This window comes from Labeo rohita, chromosome 13 (genome assembly GCF_022985175.1).
Source record: "Labeo rohita strain BAU-BD-2019 chromosome 13, IGBB_LRoh.1.0, whole genome shotgun sequence".
NCBI lineage: Eukaryota > Metazoa > Chordata > Actinopteri > Cypriniformes > Cyprinidae > Labeo > Labeo rohita.
The window spans coordinates 36333821-36357738 of NC_066881.1; the positions used below are offsets into that span (position 1 = coordinate 36333821).

General features: G+C 39.6%; 2 protein-coding genes across 4 annotated transcripts in view; one reads left to right on the forward strand and one right to left on the reverse strand.

The window, feature by feature from the left end:
• Positions 1-19169, reverse strand: part of klc1b (kinesin light chain 1b) — a 34423-nt gene extending 15254 nt beyond the window's left edge. For 2 of the 3 annotated variants that reach the window (XM_051126566.1, XM_051126567.1), the window contains exons 1-13: positions 19029-19169; positions 10346-10613; positions 9494-9724; positions 8269-8347; positions 7956-8187; positions 7798-7885; positions 6591-6692; positions 6060-6233; positions 4932-5031; positions 4714-4766; positions 4532-4599; positions 4100-4208; positions 3099-3227 (exon numbers count right to left, since the gene is read on the reverse strand). In XM_051126566.1, the coding sequence (XP_050982523.1) occupies positions 3099-3227; positions 4100-4208; positions 4532-4599; positions 4714-4766; positions 4932-5031; positions 6060-6233; positions 6591-6692; positions 7798-7885; positions 7956-8187; positions 8269-8347; positions 9494-9724; positions 10346-10594 (1614 nt within the window). In that variant the 5' untranslated portion in view covers positions 10595-10613; positions 19029-19169. Of the gene's footprint in view, positions 1-3071; positions 3228-4099; positions 4209-4531; positions 4600-4713; positions 4767-4931; positions 5032-6059; positions 6234-6590; positions 6693-7797; positions 7886-7955; positions 8188-8268; positions 8348-9493; positions 9725-10345; positions 10614-19028 lie in introns of all 3 variants that reach the window. The other variant, XM_051126565.1, reaches the window with a different exon arrangement.
• A 406-nt stretch (positions 19170-19575) lies between these two features.
• On the forward strand, positions 19576-23894 carry mrpl2 (mitochondrial ribosomal protein L2). Its single transcript, XM_051126569.1, has 7 exons — positions 19576-19725; positions 19925-19993; positions 20069-20234; positions 21298-21439; positions 21514-21740; positions 21816-21889; positions 23632-23894. The coding sequence occupies exons 1-7, from the start codon at positions 19708-19710 to the stop codon at positions 23842-23844; spliced, it is 909 nt and encodes a 302-aa protein (XP_050982526.1). The 5' UTR covers positions 19576-19707; the 3' UTR covers positions 23845-23894.
• Positions 23895-23918: the final 24 nt, after the last annotated feature.

The window sequence follows — 23918 nt, forward strand, 5'->3', positions numbered from 1 at the left end:
AAAAATCTAACTTTTTTTTTTATTATTATTATTATTATTTTTGTATTATTTAAAAAAACAAACACAAATGGAGTTATGCAACACTGTAATGCACTACTTTTAAAAGTAACTTTCCCCAACACTGTGTAAAAGCCCCCTTTTATGATATGCCGCCTCACTGTAATATGAACAGATGCAACATAAACATTACCAATAATAAAAATGAGCAGAAGTTCACAGTAAGTATGTTTCTGATTGACCACTAGAGGCCCTCAGTGAAACACGGCTGATGAGCCAAACCAACACTAACAACTACACAATACTGTGGGATTTACAGTACCAACACACTGAGGTAATCAATCCACATATAAAAAAAAGTCAAGCAACTAACTAAGTTTTGGATGACTTGAGTTGGACTGAAATTCCACTGAAACAAAGACTAATGAGGTCTGATGTGAACACAGCACACGCGTGTGAGATCATCATCTCACGAAGCCCCAGAACAGAAACAATCCGAACGCTCAAGAGCAGAATGCAAGTGTGATTTATTATGGGTATGAAAGCCGTCTTCACATCCACAGCCTTACATGCACTGCCTGAGAAATCACACAAAACACACGCCAATCACATAAAACATACAGCAAAACACACACGCACACACACACACAGTACAATGCACAAACGACTGCTCCGTGAGCACTGAACTGATGTTTTTTTGCTTTTTTCCAGGTGAAATATCTACTGAGCCTTCAAACATGCATGTGATGTTCAGACGAGTTAATTGTGTGTTATTTTCACTGACGGATTCTTTCACATGTTTGAACTTGTATAAAACACACCATCACTGAAGCCAGTGGAGGCGAGGCGTGTTCGTTTTTGGATGAACTATTCCTTCAAGGCTCTTAGTAAAGCGTGAGACCCGAGTGCTTTAGTCATCATGTTATGATGATGATGATGATGATGATGATTATTTCCGGTGCAGGCGGTGAGCTGCAGCAGTGCTGGTGTTAATGAGCGCACACGTCAACGACACGCTGGAAGCTTCACATGCAGGATATGACATCACACTGAACATCCTGAACATCCACAGCACACCGTGTAGTTATTACTTATTCGTTTGTAATTTTATATTTATATATTCACATTTTAGTTTTATATTACATTATATTATATTATATTATTTATATTTTACATTTATTTATATTGTTTTAGGACAATCATTTTGTGTGTTTGGTTGAGAAAGCCTGGCTGAAAGTTTAAAACACTGTAAAAGTTAAAGTTTTAAAGTTTATATAGATTAGATCATTAGTATGTTGCTAGCATAATTAGCATGTAGTTAGCATGTTTCTAACAATTCTTCTAGCATGCTTAACATGTTATGTTTTATAACATGATCAGCTAGTTACTAGCATGATAAGAATGTTACTAGCATGTTGCTAGCATGACTAGCATGTTATTAGCATGTTGCTAAGGTGTTTCCAGCACGATTAGCAAGTTACTAGCATGTTGCTAGTCAGTTTCTAGCAATATTAGCATGTTTCTAGCATGATTAACATGTTACTAGCATGATTAGCATGTTGCCAGCATGTTTTTATAACATGATCAGCTAGTTACTAGCATGATAAGAATGTTACTAGCATGTTGCTACTTGTTGCTAGCATGACTAACATGTTATTAGCATGATTAGCATGTTGATAACATGTTTCTGGCATGACTAGCAAGTTACTAGCATGTTTCTAACATGATTAGTATGTTATTAGCATGTTGCTAGTCTGTTTCTAGCATTATTAGCATGTTTCTAGCATGATTAGCATGTTACTAACATGCTGCTAGCATGTTTTTAGCATGATTAGCTAGTTACTAACATGATTAGCATGTTGCTAGTCTGTTTCTAGCATTATTAGCATGTTTCTAGCATGATTAGCATGTTACTAACATGCTGCTAGCATGTTTTTAGCATGATTAGCTAGTTACTAACATGATTAGCATGTTGCTAGTCTGTTTCTAACATTATTAGCATGTTTCTAACATGATTAGCATGTTACTAACATGCTGCTAGCATGTTTTTAGCATGATTAGCTAGTTACTAACATGATTAGCATGTTGCTAGTCTGTTTCTAGCATTATTAGCATGTTTCTAACATGATTAGCATGTTACTAACATGCTGCTAGCATGTTTTTAGCATGATTAGCTAGTTACTAACATGATTAGCATGTTGCTAGTCTGTTTCTAGCATTATTAGCATGTTTCTAACATGATTAGCATGTTACTAACATGCTGCTAGCATGTTTTTAGCATGATTAGCTAGTTACTAACATGATTAGCATGTTGCTAGTCTGTTTCTAGCATTATTAGCATGTTTCTAACATGATTAGCATGTTACTAACATGCTGCTAGCATGTTTTTAGCATGATTAGCTAGTTACTAACATGATTAGCATGTTGCTAGTCTGTTTCTAACATTATTAGCATGTTGTTAAAAAAAAGAAACAAAATGAAAAAAAGAGTAAAGAGAATATAATGAAAATCATCAAGAATGAGAATTACACAGAAACAGCCTGATGCATTACAGTAATAAGAATGAAAATAAAATAATTATATACAATTATATATAAATAAAATAAAATAATAATAATAACATATTAAAAATATTTAGAAAAATTATAAAATAAATATAAATAAAAAAATGTTAAAGGTAATAAATAGACTAATTATATTATTATTAATATTCTATATTTATTTATATTGTTATTTATATTATTTACAATCAATAGACAGGACGTGTGTGTGTGTGTGTGTGTGTGTGTGTGTGTTCAGAGATGCTCACAAACACGTTCATTCACACACATAAGCATGTTAAATCAGCACAAACACGCCAGGACACACAATCAGCTCATGACGACCTCGAACACATCAGCCGCTCAACACGTGCCCTTCAATCACCAGCATCAGGATTTACTGACTCACTCGGCTCGTGATCAACAGAAGGCCGAACGGCGGCTAAAATCACGGCTGGACGTGATGCTGTGACACGTGTTGAGGGCTGCTGGTCTGGGGTCAGTGTTTTTGTGCTCTTGTGGATGTGTACTCACCCCGCTCCACTCTATGGCCATACTCACTTCATCGCCGCCCTCAGAGCCGCTCTCGTACTTTACGCTGGACAGACTGTCCCTGCTGCGCCGCCGCTCAGCGCTGCCGTCCTCCTTCAGGATCTCCACCACACGCGTCTGATGGACCGGGTCCAGACCCTACGACACAGATCCACACGTTACAGCTCATGCCGTTCATTTATTTCCACAACTAAGACGAGACAAGATGAGATGACGCTAAATGTGACTAGGTTAAAAATATAAACTCTTTTTTTAAAAAAAGAGAAGATAAAAATCTAGAGCTCCATGCGTTTTCATGCTTGTGTTGCCAGATGAGCTCAAATCCCCCAATCAGAGCTGCTCTCTTAAAAGGACACATTTTCTGCCCTGTGTTTAATTTATATGTCAAACCTGGCAACCACAGCAGAGGTGATGATCCTAAAACAAAGCTTTCGAGTTTTACCAGTTTTGCTAATGTAGAGTGTGTTTATGTTGCTGATAATTTAATAAATCAGGACACTGCATCAGGTCAAATACAGCAGGTGTGTGAGTCGACGTTCTCTTGATTTGTGCTTGTAGGTTAAAGTGCAATAATTATGAAGACATTTCCCAAATGACAGCAATCATGATTAGTAATGACAACTATAAGTGTGATTATCATTTCAACCGTCATGCAGCCTGATTAAAATATGACTAAGTTTTAACTGACTGAAACTAGACTAAAATTCCCAGACTGTTAGCCAGCTAAACCCTGATTTAGCAAGAACAGGACAGGTGACTGAATATGACTTTTGACGCAGGACTCATCTAAATGAAAAACACCCAACAGAATGAGCACTAGAACACACGCAGCACAGCATGATGGGATTGACGAGCCGTGCGCTCTAATACAAATGAACATCATCAGACTCACGGAGCTGCTCTGGATCCAGAGAGGAGCAGGAAGGAAAGAGGCGAGAGAGAACACGTGAAAGCGCAGTCGTTCACACGCATACGTCCCGCTGCTGTGAGAGGAAGTGTGGATTCGTTACCTGTTTGCGGGATCTCGTGGCGCACTCCTCCAGCGTCTCCGCCGCCTCCATCTTGCCCTGTCTGCGGTACAGAGCGCCCAGATTCCTCAGCGTCGTGTTGACCGTCGGGCTGCAGACGAACAACAGCGTCCACAAAACGTCACAATGCAGAACATCATGAAGAACATCAGCTATCATGAGATTCATCAGGATTCATAAACATGACTGATAAAACCTAGTCTGACCACAGAAATGACCGAATACTGATCTGAGCAATCACATCACGTGTGTTCAGCTGTTTATAATCAGAACGAGCGATTCTAGATTCACAGATGAATCAATACTGATCAAATCTGGACCGAAGCGGTTTGCGATTCAATGTGATTCATTTGAACAGTTCACTCATGCACCGAATCATCTAAGGCTGTTTCTTATGATGTGTGTGTTTGTTACCTGTTGACTTTACAGGCTTTGTACCATCCTCCGTATTCCCCGTATGGAGTGTTGTCTCTGTGCTTCCCCTGAACATCAGCACACACACACACACACACACACACACACAGAATGAGACACAGCAGATCAACACACACTCATGTCATGTTCACACACTTATATCATCATGCTGTCACACACACCTTGCTCATCTCCTCTCTCTCTTCCGCGTGCATCCAGATGGGCTTGTTTTCGGCTGCAAACAGACACACAGGTGACATCATTACCCATGATGCTCTCTGATGAAAGCCACTAAATGCTGTGTCAGACAGGACTCAAGGAACACATTCATCATGTTCCTTTTCCTGTCGTTTTCTCTGTCAAACCTGCATCAGTGTGAGCGTGACTGAACGACACTCACCGTCCACCGATCCAAACTCCTTCTCGTGAGCGCGGGTCAGAATCTCTTTGTACAGAACCTCGGCTTCCTTGTATTTGCCTTGTTTGAGGAAACAGGAGGCCTGCGGAGAGACGAGAGCGTTCACTGTACACTAATGATTTATTGAATACTGAAACATGCACAAAGTGAACGCACAAAGACTAAGAAAGTGCAAGTCAAACGCTGTTTACAAACAAAAAGGTACAACAATGTCAGACGATTCTGAAGTTGTAGAAGAAAATAAGATGGAGTTTTTCGCCAGTCTCTACCTTTCTCACCCAGAGTACACAGACGATGAATTTAGACGTGATTCGTAGTGTCGTGGACGCGCATCCCAGAGCCTGTGCTGCACGAGCTTTTGTGCTTAAAAAGTGTACAAATTTTTATTTTTCGGAAAAAAAAAAAAAAGATCGATTGTTTCACTAGATAAGACCCTTCTTCCTCGGCTGGGATCGTTTAGAGCCTTTGAAGCTGCATTTAAACTACATTTAGGAAGTTAAAAATCGGGGCACCAATGAAGTCCATTATATGGAGAAAAATCCTGAAATGTTTTCCTCAAAAATCATAAATTCTTCACAACTGAAGACAGAAAGACATGAACATCTTGGATGACAAGGGGGTGACTACATTATTTGTAAATTATTGTTCTAGAAGTGGACTTCTCCTTTAAGGAGTGAGTCTGTCAGTCATTCATTCAACTGATTTGTCCAAACTATGAATGACTGAGTGATGAATGAGTCATTGAATGACTGATTCACTCAAATTCATTCAAAATGTTTTGCCCTCATACTGCATTCTAATGCGCTTCATCACACAGTCGGTCGTCCTGCATCAAGTTCATCAGACACTGCACCAACTGAAGATGACAGAAAGGTCTGGATGTTAAGCGCATTAATCGCACTATTTCTCCATAATCAACAGCTCACACAGGAAGTGTAAGAGATGAGCGTGAGTTCAGCTGCACACAAAGGCAGTCGCTCTGATGAATTCTGCTGCTGCTCTGCTCACATTTGCATGTTGAGGGTGAAATGCAAATGCAGTCGCTCATCCAGCGTGTGTTTAAACCCACTGCAGTTATTTTCCCAGCAGATGCTCCGTTTTTAGACTCACCAGGTTGTTTTTGGTTTTGGCCACGTTGGGGTCGTCCGGGCCGAGCCGACACTCGTAGATCTCCAGCGCTCTGCAGTAATAATACTCCACCTCCTCATACTTGCCCTGATTCTGACACAGCAGCGCCAGATTATTCAGCTGCTTCGCCACATCAGGATGATCCTTCCCCAGCACCTGACACACACACACACACACACAGAGACAAGACTTACTTCAGATGGAATTGCTGGAATCATGTCACAGAATAAAAACATTCACTTTCTGCTTCATGTCGGATTGTGTGAGAATGACTGGACGTATGCCAATATACCAAATGGACATTGATTTAAATGTAAGAATATAAATAAATAAACAGACTGTGTCACTGCGGTGTGATCAGAGGAAACAGCTGCCGTCAGTGTTCGTTACAGTGTTTAATCACATTCTGCTGCTCCATCAAAACCCGTCAGGAGGTGACGAGCGACTAATTGCTCATTTCACACGGCAGGGATCTCAGCGTTTACGGTCAGCGCTGACGTGACGTTCACTGACCTTCTCTCGGATCTCCAGGGCTCGTTTGCACAGCGGCTCGGCCTCCTTATACTTTCCTCTCTTCCCGTACAGCACTGCCAGATTATTGAGAGTGGCTGCAACCTGAAACACAAGACAAAAATCACATATCAGATCCTTTACAGCCTAATTCATCCTGCCTGTGCTGTAAAAGATATTTAATATTATATATTTATAAGATGTATGTGAGCCTGCACCACAAAACCAGTCATAGGTGTTTTTTAGCTATAGCTAAAAATACATTGTATGGGTCAAAATGATCAATTTTTCTTTTATGCCAAAAATCATTAGGATATCAAGTAAAGATCATGTTCCATATAGTCCTATCCTATCCAATACATACATATATAATTATATATATATATATATATATATATATACACATATATATGTGTGTGCTTGCAATACAATAATTGGTAAAAATATTATCTTCAATATTTTAATCAGTTTTAGTCATTTTAATCATGTTATAATGTAACATAATGCAATGACATCATTAGTAAAAATGTGTAAATTAGCAAGAATAAATTATTTTAAATAGCTGTAGATGTTGTATAATATAATAAATAAATACAGAATATATACAGAATTTTAAAAAAGTACAATAATATAGTAAAAAATCAAAACTAATTAGTATTCAAAATAGCGTAATATAATAATATATTATAAAACATATATGTAAAATATATATATATATATATATATATATATATAAAAAAATAGTTTCGGTCCTTGATTCTGATTGGTTGAGCCGTGTTCTAAGCTGTTGTAAATTACTCTACGAACACACACCTTTGTTTACATTTGTGTGTTGCTCGGCAACCACTCTGTTGCAACCACAACTGTTTCTGAGGAACTACATTGTTTGGTGGAAGAATAATGTTTTTATCAGTATTGTTGCACTTTATTTGCTCTGTTTTATTTTGTGAAAACTTACAACATATATGGAATAACCACTTTATAAAGCAATAAGCCCCGTGAAGCCATGGTTTACAGTCAATTTATAACCGCTAAGAAGGTTTTAGGCACTCCGCTTCATGACGTGGCTAACAACACCCCTTAGCTATTATAAATTCACTGTGAACCACTGTTTCATGGGGCTTATTGCTTTAACATAATCAGTAAACTGCATAAAGTAGTAAAATTAGTAAAGTGTGCATAAAAATATTAAAATATTAAAGTGACTTACAGCAGGATGGTCTTTGCCCAGTGTTTTCTCTCTGATGGAGAGAGCGTCGTTCAGCAGGTGAGCGGCCTCTTTATATTTGTTCTGATCCCTGAGACACAAACAGAGACGTCAGTACGTGATGTCATCAGATACTGTGGTGAAATCGCTCGTTCTCTCACCTGTACACGAGCGCCAGGATGTTGAGCATGGTGGCCACGTCGGGGTGGTCGTGTCCGGAGGTTTTCTCCAGATCCTCCAGAGCCTGTTTGCAGAGCGGCACGGCCACCTCGTAGCGGCCCTGAGACGCGTACTGGATCACCAGGTTATGGAGCGTTCGGAGGCGCGCCGGGATCTCGTAGCCGCCCTGCTGAGCCGCCGCCACCGCCGCACTGTTGTGCTGGTTGTGCTGCACTGCAGAGGTCAGAGGTCAAAGGTCAAAGCAGGGTTAATGCGACAGGAAAGACAAACGCTCACACGGTGACTTTCACTCACTTCCTTGAGTGTGTTCCTCCTCGTCGTTAGGAAACAGATCATCAAGAGAATCCTTGGGCGGCTCACCGTCCTTCTCCTCCTGGACGGACAAACAGACGACAGACAGACAGAGAGACAGACGACAGACAGCTGTGAGACGTGCAGCACTGTGCTCATGTTGAGCTCACATCATGCTGGAATTACTGTAATTATAAACTCCCAACCTGTACAAACTAAAACTAGACTCACTGCTAAAAATCACAGGCTTGGAATAAAAGTACTAAAAACAAGATTCATCTTTACAGAAAGTCATAATTACAGGTTAGAAACAACATGAAAGAAGATCCTTCACTGAATCACTGGATCAAAACCAGAAAGATTTCATCAGCTACAGATGGACACACTTTCTGTCTCTGTGCTGTGCTTACAGTGTTTATTCATCTCTGTTAATGTTTTTAATAGAAATGCAATTAGTCAATATATTTTTTACAGCATTTATTCATCTCTGTTAATGTTTTTTAATAAAAAAGCAACTGTTCAATATATTTTTATAGCGTTTATTAATCTGTTATTGTTTTTATTAAAAATGCAATTGTTTAATATACATTTACAGCATTTATTAACCTCTGTTAATGTTTTTTTTTATGTTTTTTTAATATATTTTTATAGCATTTATTAATCTTTATTAATGTAATTTAATAAAATTCAATTGTTTTTTGTCTGTTAGTTCACAGTTCATTAACTAATGTTAACACATACAACTTTTAAAGTGATTTTACATGTTGAAACTAACATTTCTGGAGATTTGAAGATTCTGGAGATTTCTTATCTAATAAGTGCTGTAATAGTGTTGTTCATTGTTACTAATAGAGTTAAAAAAGAAGTAAAATAAATTGCTACTAAAAACGAACTGCATTTAATTATTCCCTAATAATGTCTGTTAAATGCAACACTGGTTAAAGTGTCTTTCCTCTCTCAGATTCTTTTCCCACTATTATCTGCATCAGGAAGTGCTTCTCTGTTCTCAAAGGTTCTGCATTTCAATAAGGTTCCCAGCGTGACTCAGCGCTGGCCCAGAATGCCGATCTCAGGGCTCTGAAAGAGAGCAGATCGCTGAGCTCAGGCCGTCTGGAGCTCAAACACTTCACTTTAACATGTTCATCGCTATCAGCACTAACACTAGTGAGGAGCGACTCAGTAAACAGCACTAGCGAGCGTCAGTAATCTGCAGCGATCACGTTCTCACCGAAGGCGACACGTCCTCGTCGTATTTCTTGAGCTGGTTCATGAACTCCAGGTGTTTCTTCTCCTCCTCCAGCTGTGCGACGCTCTGCTCGCTCTTCTGCAGCTTCTGCTGTGTGTTCGCCAGCTCGTCCCGCAGCCACTGGTTCTCCTGACAGAGACGACGCACCTGAGCGCGCAGCTTCTGCTTCTCCGACTCCACCGCGTTCAGATGGTTGGACAGAGCCATCATCACCTGCACACCACACACAGGTCACATGACTGCGGGTCACACGCTCGCCCGACCGGGAGGAACTTCCTCCTGCTGTTTCCAGTTCAAAACTGTGACACACATTCGTTCCATCTCCACCGTCAACATGAATCAGCATTTACAGCTCATCTGACAGAAGATACGGAGTGAATATAGTGTGCAATCAGCCAATCAGCACACTGCTTCTCATTCATGTTTCCCATAAGGATTTATAAAAGTGTTATAAGCCATGAACCAAACCAACCGGCGACGAGAAGATTTACTTTGTAAACTTTGATTTCAAGCAAAAAAAACATTTGAAAATCAAACAAAGAGACAGGACTGTGAACTTAATGACTTCAAACAACTACAATCCCATTAAGTTTGACAAATGGCATAATAAACAAACAAACAAAAAAAAAGATGGGCTAATTATTTTACTTCCGGAACAAACTCTGCTGATGTGCTCCGGATCAGTAATGAGAATCACAACTGCTGGTGGAACGAGTTATTACATTCTGATAAAAGATTATGAAGGGAAACAGCGCTGAGGAGCATAAATGATAAGAAAAGAGTGAGCAGATCAAATCTGGTCACGCATGGTGACCTCTGACCCCGGCGTCTCACCTGAGCCTCGCCCAGTCCCAGCTCGATCATCTCCACCGACTTCCTGAGCAGGTTGGACTTCTCGTGCACCACGTTGGCCTCCTCATCCTTCTTCAGGCACTTGATGGTCTCCAGCAGGCTGTGCAGGATGGAGTTGTGCTCGTTCTTCAGCGCCTCCAGACCCTGGATCACCAGCTTGGTGTTGGAGATGATCTCCTCCTGCGACAGCTTCTCCAGCTTCTCATCACGAGGATACACCATCGTGGACATGATCTAGCAGACGAGCGGCCTGAGAACACAGACTTACAGGTTAGTGGAGCTCAGATGAGTTGATATTCAGACACGGACCTTCACGTCGAACACCTCGGCAGCTCTGCAGCTCGGCGTCAGCTGTCATTTGGCTAGATAAACCTTTATTTTCATGGCAGAGCTGATAGGGCTGTTACTGAGACACGCATGAAACCTGACGGGTGACACTGAGCTCCAGATACATTAACTACCGTATGACACACGTCACTTCATGAGCGCTGTGACCAACCCATAACGACTGACCGACACCAACCGCTTCAGACACACACTTCACTCATCATTACTGAGAGAGAGAGACAGGAAATGATGCGGAGAAGAGGGCAGGACACACACACACACACAGACAGACTGAACGACTGACTCATTCATTTCATCATTCCAACAGAAAAACAGATCGGTTTTATTTATTTACTGCTGCTTGTAATGTAAATCAATGAGATCCTTATAACACTAGAGCAGATACTGACATACAGTGATGTAAATATGAGTGGTGCCTCTATTTCTCCAATAAAATGTCTTAGTAAGATGAGATTGAAATGACCCAAACTTATAATGCAATGCAATCCAATGAACAAATAAACGTTCCTCGAAAGATGTGAGATGTTTTGGAGGCTTGTGAAGATCATTCCTCCACTGAGGAACATTTAAAATAAAGCTTCTGGAAACAAATGTTCCTCAAAAGATCCTGATGATCAGATTTGACACTCACTGATTTTTCTACTACATGATTCATAGAGAATCAAGTAAAGCCAAGCTGCTTCAGTCCAGTAAGTGTTCATCTGGAAATATGACTACAGTTGTTCTGACGTTAACTTGATCAAAATCAGTCAAAACACAGGAAGCACTTGAATTACACTTAAAGAGCTTTTACTAGATAAAAATTCGAAACTACCAATCAGATGACGGAAGGGATGAAGTAGATTAAGTGTGAAACAGGTTTAACAGCAACGTTTTGGAAAGAATCTCACTGATGTGTTTATAGGGTTTGGTATTGTTTGAATTTTATCCGTTTCATTTAGATTCTTTTTGATTCACAGTTTCGATTTCCAATGTGATTAAAAAATGATATCAAACATATTTATTCTGTGTCTTATTATTGCAAAACATTTAGTTTAGCTGAATACCATACACAGAAATCAGCAGGTCACATAACATTTTCATGAACTGCATGAATTTCACAGCAGAAATGAACTATGAAGGGTCAGGTTTTAGATTTAGTTTCTTAAAGGTTCTGTCCTGTTTGAGGAGCTCATTCAGAAACACTCGCTCCGTCTCGAGCTCTGATGAGTGTCAGAAATGATTGTGTAATTATCATTATCATGATGAACGACAGGAAGACGGAAAGAGATGTTGACTTCATTCTCTCATCAGATACGGCCGCCGTCGTGTACAGTACAGTCAGGAGAGACAAAATGAACGCAACACACTTATATTCAATATAACACATAACCTAGGGCTATAACAGTATGTGTATTCACACTGGATGTTTTCAGTACAGGTCATCAGGTTCAGTATTCATGAGTCCTGAATGAATCCAGTGTTGTTTTTTAATCACTGCGTGAGCACAACTTCAAGTTGTTGTAAACATGAGACATGTTTATATTAAAGGATTACTCCACTTCCAAAATAAAAAACCCCTGATAACTTACTCAACCCCTTGTCATCCAAGATGTTCATGTCTTTGTTTCTTCAGTCGCAAAGACATTGTTTTTTTAAAGAAAACATTCCAGGAATGTTCTCCATGTAGTGACTTCAGTGGTGCTCAACGGATTGAAGGTTAAAAATGTAGTGTAAACGCGGCTTCAAAAGGCTCTAAACGATCCCAGGCAAGGAAAAAGGGTCTTATCTAGTGAAACGATTGGGAAAATACATTTTTCTCATATTTATAAAAATTCATATTTACACACTTTTTAACCACAAATGTTCATCTTGTCTAGCTCCAGTTCATGACAGTTGTCAAAAAATCTCATTTTCTCCTCCAACTTCTAAATCGTCCTATATGGAGAATATTCCTCAAATGTTTTCCTCAAAAAACCTAATTTCTTTGCGATTGAAGAAAGAAAGACATGAATATCTTGGATGACATGGTTTTACATTATCAGCAAATTTTTATTCTGAACGTGAAGTAAACCTTTAAGCTCTCCAAACAAAACCATAAATCCATGTGCAATAATTCTAACTACAACATACATTGTGCACTAATATTATGCATCCAAACATGAAAGTTCTTCATTTATAACAGACTGGATTTAAACCCACAAACAGGGCTGCACAATTATGACAAAAATCATAACTTTGATTATGATTTTTATTAAAATTATTAAATACGATTATCACAATTTACATTTAATGATGTTTTGAATAGTTTTATAACATAGTTTGAAGCACCGCATGCACCTTTTTATATATAGTTTCTTCTTTAAAATATTTTTAAAAAAAAACGTAAAAATTGGAAAAATTAAAAAAACCTTAAGATGTCCAGTAAAAAAAACACACCCACCCCCACATCTTAAGCAAGCAGAATAACGTAAGTGGGTTTTTTATCCACAGTTACATTTACATTATTGTGGCATCTGTAATTGTGCAGCCCTACCCACAATCATAGTTTATTCAATAAAGCACCATTTAATTAAAAAGAAAAAAAGATGCAATTTAATGTTGTGCTGCTGTTCCCTCTGCTGTACTGAAAACAAGCCAAACTGTGACTTCAAAACCCAGGGACGGACTGAACCATTGCTTCTGTGTACCTGTATACACCCCTACACAACACAGTCATCAGAGACTCACACACATCTGCACACCAGCTATAATGAACTCAGCACAGGTGACACTGTTCCTGTAGTGCAGGAAATGTGTGAGAATCTGATAAAACAACACACACACACAAATATTTAAGATTACTGCAGACAAATAATCATAATCCATATCAGCATCAGTGTTATCAGCTACAGAGAACATCCAGAAATGAACAATAAATCAACTATAAATGAACATCAGATACCAAACTCTCTCTCTCACACACACACACACACACTCCGTCCGGCTGATCAGACCTCCTCAAACCAGATCAGACACACAAACCAGAAGTCCAGGAATTCAAAAGTAGAAAAGAGAGATGATCACGCAGAAAATCAGCAGTTTAAGATCAAATCGAGCATCAGCGTCACCACAGGACTCAAACTGAGTGAGGAAACATCAGAGTTCATCAGACAGACACAACAACAAAGAGCAAAACAAAAGACACCCATCTGACACACACATCTTCACTGACACACACCGAACACACGAGCACCACAACGAGACTGATAACACACAGCAGGAGGAACGGGATAAAACACACTCACAGAGAGACTCACCGTCACACACACACACACACACACACACACACTACCGATGATGAAACTCCTCCAGATCAGCAACACACACAGGAAACCGTCACCCGGCAACACAACACACGGCTGAACCGAACCCGGCGACGGCCCACACCCATCTGAACACTGTGTGTGTGTGTGTGTGTGTGAGCATCATCAGCCCCACCCTCACGGAGACACACAGACGGGTGGGGGAGGATGAAGACACACACACACACACACACACAGTGAAAACTGATGTCACGTGACCACAAACGACCCTGACAAAGACCTGCAGGACTCGACACATGTGCAGAAACAGCAGCTCATCTGTGTCACTGCTCACACTCGTACAGGACCTGAGTGAGACACACTCTACCAGTATTCACACTAGTGTTTTTTACCTTGAGCACTGGGTTTGTCCTTGCATTCAGAAGCGCTGTGTGTGTGTGTGTGTGTGTGTGTGTGACAGATCACTGACTGTAGAAACACCAGCACTAAACGAATCTTATTTACAGTTCAATGATCTAAAAACACTTAAATCAGAGCAGCAGCACTGCAACTCATATTCAGACTGGAGTCTTTCTGACAGATCCTTTCACATGTTTCTAACTTGTGAATAAATCAGTGCAGTGAGACAAAACACACACATTAAACTCACAATCGCTGGAAATCACACAGCACTGATCCTCAAGTTTGATGGATTCTGAGATGTTTTTACTGCAGAATAAGGCAAAAAATGACTCACTAATTTGAGTTTTGATTAAAATGGCTTTTTTAACTTGTTTGTAGTGCTGTGAAGAGCCTCGGATGTGAATTACAGTCATTTGTTTGCTCGTGATTCAGAGCAGATCAATAATGACACGTTATATTTAAACACAGACACACACGAGTGCAGAGGACAAACACAGCAGACCGGATCAGAGACACAGATTCATTCACACACACACACACACACACACACACACTGCATCACTGCAGTGACCTCTGACCCCACCCTCCCCCTCAGGTCACTCCTCTCCTCCAGCTGCATCAGCATCAGCAACACAAACACACACACACACCAACTGAACATCTTGCTTACATAAACACACACACACACTCAGTTTCCCTGTCATTAAGACACACTGGGGCTGAAGCTGCATGAGACACACAGCAGAAAGTTTTTTAGGTGCTAAAAACCGCACGGATCGTCTCTTTATTCCATCACACTCCTCGTCCCCGTCCATGACACACGTGCAGCGGCAGGAACTCATGTGTGAAGGGCGTGACCACGAAGATGATGTCAGATGGACAGCTGAAGAGCAATAGGAATAACTCACACACACACACACACACACACACACACACACACACACACACACACACACACACACACACACACACAGCTGAACAAATGCTGAACAGACGGGCAGTGACACGCCACATGTGCTCTGATTCTGGAGCTTCATCTTAACGTTAAATTGGAGTTTCTGAACCAGGTCTGACCCAACACTACACCACAAACACATCATCTACTCACTCATGTTCACTTCCACACTGGGCTCACATTAATTAAATAATTAATCTAAATTAATAAAGACTTTTTAAATAAAACCAGTTCAGATAAAACACTTACTAAAAATATAATCATCTAAAAAAAAACCATAAATTATATTTTGTAGCAACTGTTCTATTTTAATTTGAATTTATTTTTAACATTACATTCTTAATCTTCTTAGTAAAGGTTTTATTTGGATTTGATTTTATTTTTATGTGATTTTTAACAATCAAAATAAAACACTACAAATATGATTTTTAAAAAATAAAAGCTTTTTTTTTAAATCATATTTCGTAGCAACTGTTCTGTTGCTTTTTAATGTTTATTTTTTAAACTTTTTTTAACATTACACTTTTAAATGGGTCATCAGATGCCCATTTTCCACAAGTTGATATGATTCTTTAGGGTCTTAATGAAAAGTCTCTAATATACTTTGATTAAAAATTCTCAATGGTTTTGTAAAACAACACCCTTTTTACCTTGACAAAATCAGCTCTGCAAAAATCATCTCATTCTGGTCCAGGCAAATGCTAATTTTAATGCAAATGAGCTCTGCTTGCCCCACCCCTCTCTTCTCTCTGTGGAGTGACGAGCCTGTTTACTTTAGCCCCGTTTAGCCGCTAAACTTCCTAACTACCACGCTATTAGGAAAGGCGATCGCAAAGATTCATAAAAAAACGCTTATACTGCTGTAAGTGAAGCTGGATCACGAATGATTCGCGTGAACATAGACGGATATATGTAGATCGGGAGGTGCATTCCCTTCACAAACAAACGTAATCCACTGCATCTTCAGCGGCTCAGATGTCGGGAGTAAATGACGACCACTATGTTCATTATTACATCCAGCAACACAACACCTCAATCGCTCAATCAGAGATATTCTTGTCTAACTTACATCCCTGCTCCGGCATCAGAACAATGGAGGTCGGACTGTTATTTAGGCTGTTATTTACAGTTGATTTAAGGCGGGTCTGAGGTAAGACGCTCATGTCAATCAACTATTGTGGGAGTGGCCTCCGTCATGTGACGCCACAACGACAGGCATCTGAGAACGGCTCGATTTGAAAAAGGGGATATTATTTTTACAGATTAATTAAAAACCACTGCATGGATTTTTATCATTATAGGGTAGATTTGTACATACACTGACAACACACATTAATGTTCAAACAACATGTAATAGTGAACTTAGCATCCGATGACCCCTTTAACCATCTTAGTAAGGGTTTTATTTGAATTTGTTTTATTTTTATGTCATTTTTAACAATCAAAATAAAACACTAAAAATATGATTTTTAAAAAATAAAAAAATATATTTAAATAAAAGCAATAATTTAAAAATAAAATACTGATATTTTAAAATAAAAGTAATAAATGTAAAAGTAAAAAATCTCAGACAGTGATTAAATATTTTAGAGTAAATATTTTAGGTTGTCAAAAGCGTTTGTGAATCGCTGATCTGCAGCATGTGTACGGTGTGTGTTTTACTTGATCAGCACATCCAGAACTACAGGACAGGTGAAGGCTAAAGCTCGTACGAGACTAAACGCACACGGGAAGCTCAGTAATGAGACGTTATATTGGGCGCTCTGAATCACCTACATTCCAGATAATGAGTCTCAAACTGGGACGACTTTTGGGAGTTTCTTCTGGTTACTAATGAAGGCCGCTGATGTCAGCTTGTTAAAAAAACGATTCCCAAGATCCTGATTTTGATCGATAACATCCCCCGTGAGCTTTTTTAGTGCACTCAGACAACTGCTGAATAAGCAGACACGAAGCGGTTGATCGTCAATGTGTTTCATTCATTCATTCATTCGCGTGTCAACGTCGGGGCAATCGTCAAGCTTCAAACCTTCACGTCCTGCTGAAGAACGGCCCTGTGATCTCATGCCGTCACGGCTCGTATCTGGAACATTCGCCTCAGAATAATACAGCAGAAAACACACACAAACTACTTCTGTTCACAGCAACACACACTCACATCCTCAGAAACACATCTTTAGCCCTCAAATCACCTTTTGCTCTAATGACACCTGGAGAGAAATGAGATCCATGACAGTAAAACAGTGAGAAACACACACACACACACACACACACACACACACACGAATGAGAACTGGCGCGACGGGTCTGACGAGTGTCACAGCAGAACCACATAAACCACGTCCAGCCATGATTACAGTCACACACTAGTACAGTCATTCTGACCAGGGATAAACGCTTTATGAGCCGAGCAAATTAAACACAAAGACAAAGATAACTCTTTTTAGATTTTCAAAAATCATGTTGTTTATTATGTTCTCATGTTTTTATTGTGTTATATTGTGTAAGTTGGCTGTAATTTTTAGTTGTTTTACCTAATCAAAATAACCCAACTGTAGTCTAATTGAGATTAATTGGAATGCACAATGAAAAAACATATATAATTTATATAATATATTAATATATATAAAGATATAATTAAATAATATAGCTAAATTTATATTATTTATTATTGTTTTTTTAAAATGCACATATAGATAGAAGATAATTATATTGATAATATTTTATTTATTAAAAAAATGATTACTCATGAGTAATGTTACATAAAAGAGAAAAACCTTCACATTTATTACATTTGGTAAAAATTTATTGTAAAAAATAAACATGATATAAACAAATAAATGGTTTATATGTTTTAATTATTTTTTACATAAGCTATGTTTAAAAATATTATTTATAAAACATCAAAATTATATATATGTGTGTGTGTGTGTGTAATTTTTTTAAATTATAATTGCATTCATAATTTTACTTATAAATCATTTGAAAGTGCTGATAAATAAATATTACAGCAAAATGTATAGCATTTATTACTGTTTATTTGTAAGAATGCACATATACAGATAGAAGATAAATTGATTATATTGTATTTATTTAAAAAAAAAAGTTAATTTCTCATAAAAAATGTTACATAAAATAGAGAAACATTTAAAAGTAATAATAAATTGTAAAAAATCAACATGACGTGTAAAGAAATAAAGTTTATATATTTTTTAAATTATTTTTGACATAAATAATGTAATACAAAGGCATTATTTATAATAAAATATATATATATCACACACAGGCAGACAGACAGATACACAGACAAATGACAGACAGACAGATATAGATAGATAGATAGATAGATAGATAGATAGATAGATACATAAACAGACAGCACACACGTCAGTGTTATATATAGCTTGACTGTCCAAACCCAAACCAACCCAGTACACACTATTTACTGTACAAAACAGCGTTCAGATAGACACTAGTGTTTTGATTGTATGAGGTTCATGAACGCGGCGCGCGCGCACACACACACACACACACACAGAGAGAGAGAGAGAAAACGCTTCATCACTCACAGAGCGACAAACGCGCTGTATCAGCAAACACACACCCGGATCAGATCGAACACACTGCTGTAACACACACACGGACACGAAGGCGCTTTAGAAACAGAATCTCACACCTGGAATTGTTGCTTTTGTCAGGATTCGCTCGGCGCCCCTTTAATTCCAAGATGTCCACTGTGATGTGACACTGCGCATGCGCACACGCGCCGACGCGTCGGTAGAAATGACGTCACTCTCCAGGCGGCGGTTTTCGGATGGGCGTGGCTTTCATTCCTTACAAAAAACACAAGAACCCTCAGCAAATAACATTCACATCGTCGGTTCGCGGTTTAGTCTTTATTATGTATGACTATATATTATAATTTGACCGTAATTATCAAGACTATTACTGTTGTTGTTTTATTCAGTAATAATCATAACATGAAATACAAATAAAAATGACTATTCATAGTGTTTCATGTTGTGTATGGAATCATATTTCTGCCACGGAGTAAAAAACTTTTTTTTATCTCATTCTTTTTTCTCACAATTTTACTTTTTTACTCAGAACTGCGAGATATAAGTCGAATTCTTATCGTTCGAATAAACAAAAAAAATTGTTGGGAACGCTAAATTTAACGGATATTTTTGTCCGTTCTGTGATTGGACGGTGACCAGCAGGCGGCGGCCGCGCGCGCAGTGTCCCAGACCAGAACGCGCAGAAGAAGAAGCGTATGACGTGATGTGAGCGCGACCCCGCGGCGCGTGATGCTGTGAAGGACGGAGAGTGTGGATTAACATCAATGTATTGATTGAATGAATAGAAGCGTCACGGTGAGTGATCGATCTGACAAATATGATTGTTTACATCAGCGCTGGACTATTGATACCGTCATGAATGTGTTTGGGTTCTTTAATAAGGTTCATCTGTGTGTTGCAGCGACCGCGTCGTTTATCAGACCCGGTCATTCATGTGTGAGTGATTGTCTGTATTCTCGGTTTATTCACGGCGGGTTTGTGTGATTGTGTTCAGATGAGCGTCAGTCTGCTGTCATGCGCACTGCGGTCTCTGTCTCTGGGATCTCGGACTGTCTCGTCTCAGGTGAGATCTTCATCATCCTCTTCATCAGCATTAACCTGACACAGCGACACCTGATCGTTTATTCTGTGTCGTCAGATCGCCGGTCTCCCGGCCGCTTCCGGTGTTTCTGCTGCTCTGACCGGATGTCGCGGCTTCATGACGAGCAGCTGTGACCTGCAGAACCGGAGCCTGTGGAAACAGAGAGACAAATACACCACCCGACCGATCGGCATGAAGAAGACCGGAGGAAGAGATTACACCGGTCAGACACACTCAGATCATCTGTGTGTCTTAAAGGAACAGTTCAGACAAAAAGTGAACATGTGCTAAAATGTGCTCACCCTCAGGACATCTGACATTAGGATGAGATCACATTTGTAGAAATTTTTCATTCCATCAATGTTTCACCAATGGATTCTCTGCAGTGAATGGGTGCCGTCAGAATGAGAGTCTGATAAAAACATCACAATAATCCACAAGTAATCCACACCACTCCAGTCCATCAGTTCACATCTTGAGAAGACAAAAACTGAAACAAATCCATCAAGACATTTTTGACTAAAATACAAGTCCATAATCCATAATAACACTTATTTCAGTGAAAAAATGGTCTGGTCTGAATCAGGAGAGAAATCTGCACACATTTACAAGCCAAAACGGCTCTTGAACACTTGTCTTGTCAAGATGTGAACTGATGGACTGGAGTGGTGTTTATTGCTTGTGGATTATTGTGATGTTTTTATCAGCTGTTTGGACTCTCATTCTGACGGCACCCATTCACTGCGGAGGATCCATTGGTGAGACAGTGATGGAATGATATTTCTACAAATCTGATGAAGAAAGAAAATCATCTATATCTTGGATGCCCTAAGGGTGAGCACATTTGAGTGTGCAGTGAATGGGTGCCGCCAGAATGAGAGTCCAAACAGCTGATCACAATAATCCACAAGTAATCCACACCACTCCAGTCCATCAGTTCACATCTTGAGAAGACAAAAGCTGAAACAAATCCATCATTAAGACATTTTAAACTAAAATACATTGAGTCCATAATAACACTTCCTCCAGTGAAAAAGTGGTCTGGTCTGAATCAGGAGAGAAATCTGCACACCGTTTACAAGCTAAAACAGCTCTTTAACACTTGTCTTCTCAAGATGTGAACTGATGGACTGGAGTGGTGTGGATTACTTGTGGATTATTGTGATAAGATGTTTGGACTCTCATTCTGGCGGCACCCATTCACTGCAGAGGAATAACCTCCTAACGTTCGTTACCATATAACAGTCGTTAATGTTCTCTCATCGGTGGTGTTTGTTGTTCTGCAGGTAAGATCATCACACACCGGATCGGCGGCGGACACAAGCAGCGCTATCGCATGATCGACTTCCAGCGTCTGCGCTATGAATCCGGTAAAGAGGATCAGCCCATCGTGGAGAAGGTCATAGAAGTGAGATACGACCCCTGCAGGTCAGTGAGCGTCCTCGCGGTGCGTCCCATGACCTCTCGCTCCGCTCCTCATCACGCGTGTTCTCCTCCGTCAGGTCGGCCGATATCGCTCTGGTGGCGGGCGGGAGCCGTAAGCGCTGGATCATCGCCACAGAGAACATGGAGGCCGGAGATCTGATCCGGACGTCCAGCGCCATCGGACGCATGGCCGTTCTGGCCAAAGAGGGAGACTCTCACCCGCTGGGCGCTCTTCCCGTCGGCACGCTGGTCAATAATCTGGAGCTGTATCCCGGGAAAGGAGCGCAGTACATCCGCGCCGCAGGTAACGACGCAAACGCCACGGGAACGAGCGATAGCGGCGAGTCTGTCGCGACTCACGAGTGTTTTCTGTCTGCAGGCACGTGTGGAGTGTTGCTGCGCAAAGTGAACGGCACCGCCATCGTCCAGCTTCCGTCCAAACATCAGATTCAGGTGAGACTGACACTGTCAAACAGCAGTTCACAAGATTTTACACATCCTGGAAGTCAGTGTTTAACCCTTTTGTTGTTCCAGTCTTTTCCTGAAAACACTAGTTTATATTATCACATTTGACTTTGCTGGCAGAGTAGAACAACTTCTGATAATCCTGATCATTTTTTTATACTTTTTAAGGACTTTTTCCACTTGTGGTGTTTCTAGGCAAAAATGACCAGCCTACATAAAATCTCTCATTATGCTGTGTTATTATTACCAACATTTGTCACAGATTCTGTCCTTCTCTTTTCAGAACTGATTGATTTGAGCTCATGCACCACTGTTTCTGAGCCACAATTGTCCACCAATGATGCTTTTTCACTCAAAAACTGATGTTCATGAGCTCAGATTAATAAGGCATCAGTCAGTTCCAAAAACAAACACAAAATCTGTGTTGACTGACACAAAACAAGCTGACAAAAAGATTGCAACACCACAAGTGTAACTAGATAAAAAGTTTGTCAAAACAAACTTGAAGTTGGCTTGAGAAAACTTAAAGCAGCTGTAAAACTTGAACTTTGAAAATTTAGCATATTTCTAACATGATTAGCAAGTTACTAGCATGTTGTTAATACGATTATCATGCTGCTAGCATGTTTTTAGTATGATTAACAAGTTGCTAGCATGTTTCTAGCATTATTAGCAACTTATTAACATGTTGTTAGCATGACTGACAAGTTACTGACATGATGCTAGTATTATTAACAAATTACTAGCATGTTGCTAGCATGACTAAGAAGTGACTAGCATGTTACTAACATGTGGTTCTACACTGTAAAAAACAATTTGTTGAGTCAACTTAAAATAATTTATCTGGCTGCCTTAACATTTTAAGTTCAGTCAACTCAAAAAAAGTTTATTCAACTTGAAATGTTAAATTATACTAAGTGACAACTTAGATATTTGAGTTGAATCAACTTAAAATGTTAAGGCAACAGGGTAACAAATTATTTTAAGCTGACTCAACAAATTGTGTTTTTTATTTTGACAGTGCACCCTGTATTAGTAAAGTCAGTAAATTTCAGTCCAGTGCAAAAACTAGGAACACTAAATTAGTCGAAGGAATTTTAGCAGCACAAATGTTAAAACAAAATTGTTCATAATCATGAAAACCTTTTTTGGTTCTGTCGATTTGGTTTGTTCGACTGCAGGTTCAAACTCTTTCTTAGTGATGGAAGACACGAAGCTTTTGAATCAACTGAATCAATTTCTTCATAAAATGATTCACTGTTTCAAACTGTTCAAATCACCTCAGGCTGGCGGCACCTGCTGGTCAAAACGTGTAAATGCAACAAAACCTCAATCCAGATATGTGTAAAAACACCATTTACAAACCAGCTGCAAATGAAAGTTTCATCTATTGATTATAATCTACAAATAATTAAAATACCAATAAATATGAATGTTGAGGAAAACTTGTTTTATTAATTTGTAGCCCTCATTTCATGCCATTGGATGGGGCAAACTAGATCAAAGCAATAAGTGTAATTTTCCTTTTTGAATCAAGTTTTAAATTCATTAAATTAATTCAAAATGAACCTGCATTATAAATCTGATCATTAGATATTTGTTCATGCCATCTGCCGCCAAACAAATGTTTTGAAACCAAGAATCAGAATGAAGTGACAGAGCCCTGATTTCAGGATTCAAAACAGGAGATGGATGAGTGTTTTGAAGCTTCGCTCCGTTTCTCTCGTCAGGTGCTGGAGACGTGTATGGTGACGGTGGGCAGAGTATCCAACGTCGACCACAACAAGCGCGTCATCGGTAAGGCGGGACGAAACCGCTGGCTGGGCATCAGACCGTCCAGTGGCCTGTGGCAGAGGAAGGGCGGCTGGGCGGGACGCAAGATCAGACCGCTGCCGCCCATGAAGAGCTTCGTCAACCTGCCGTCTGTAGCTGCCAAATCGTGACCTCAGTCTGTTCATGTAAACTCACTGCAATAAAACGAAGATCAGATCGACACGCGCCCGGATCCTCACTCACA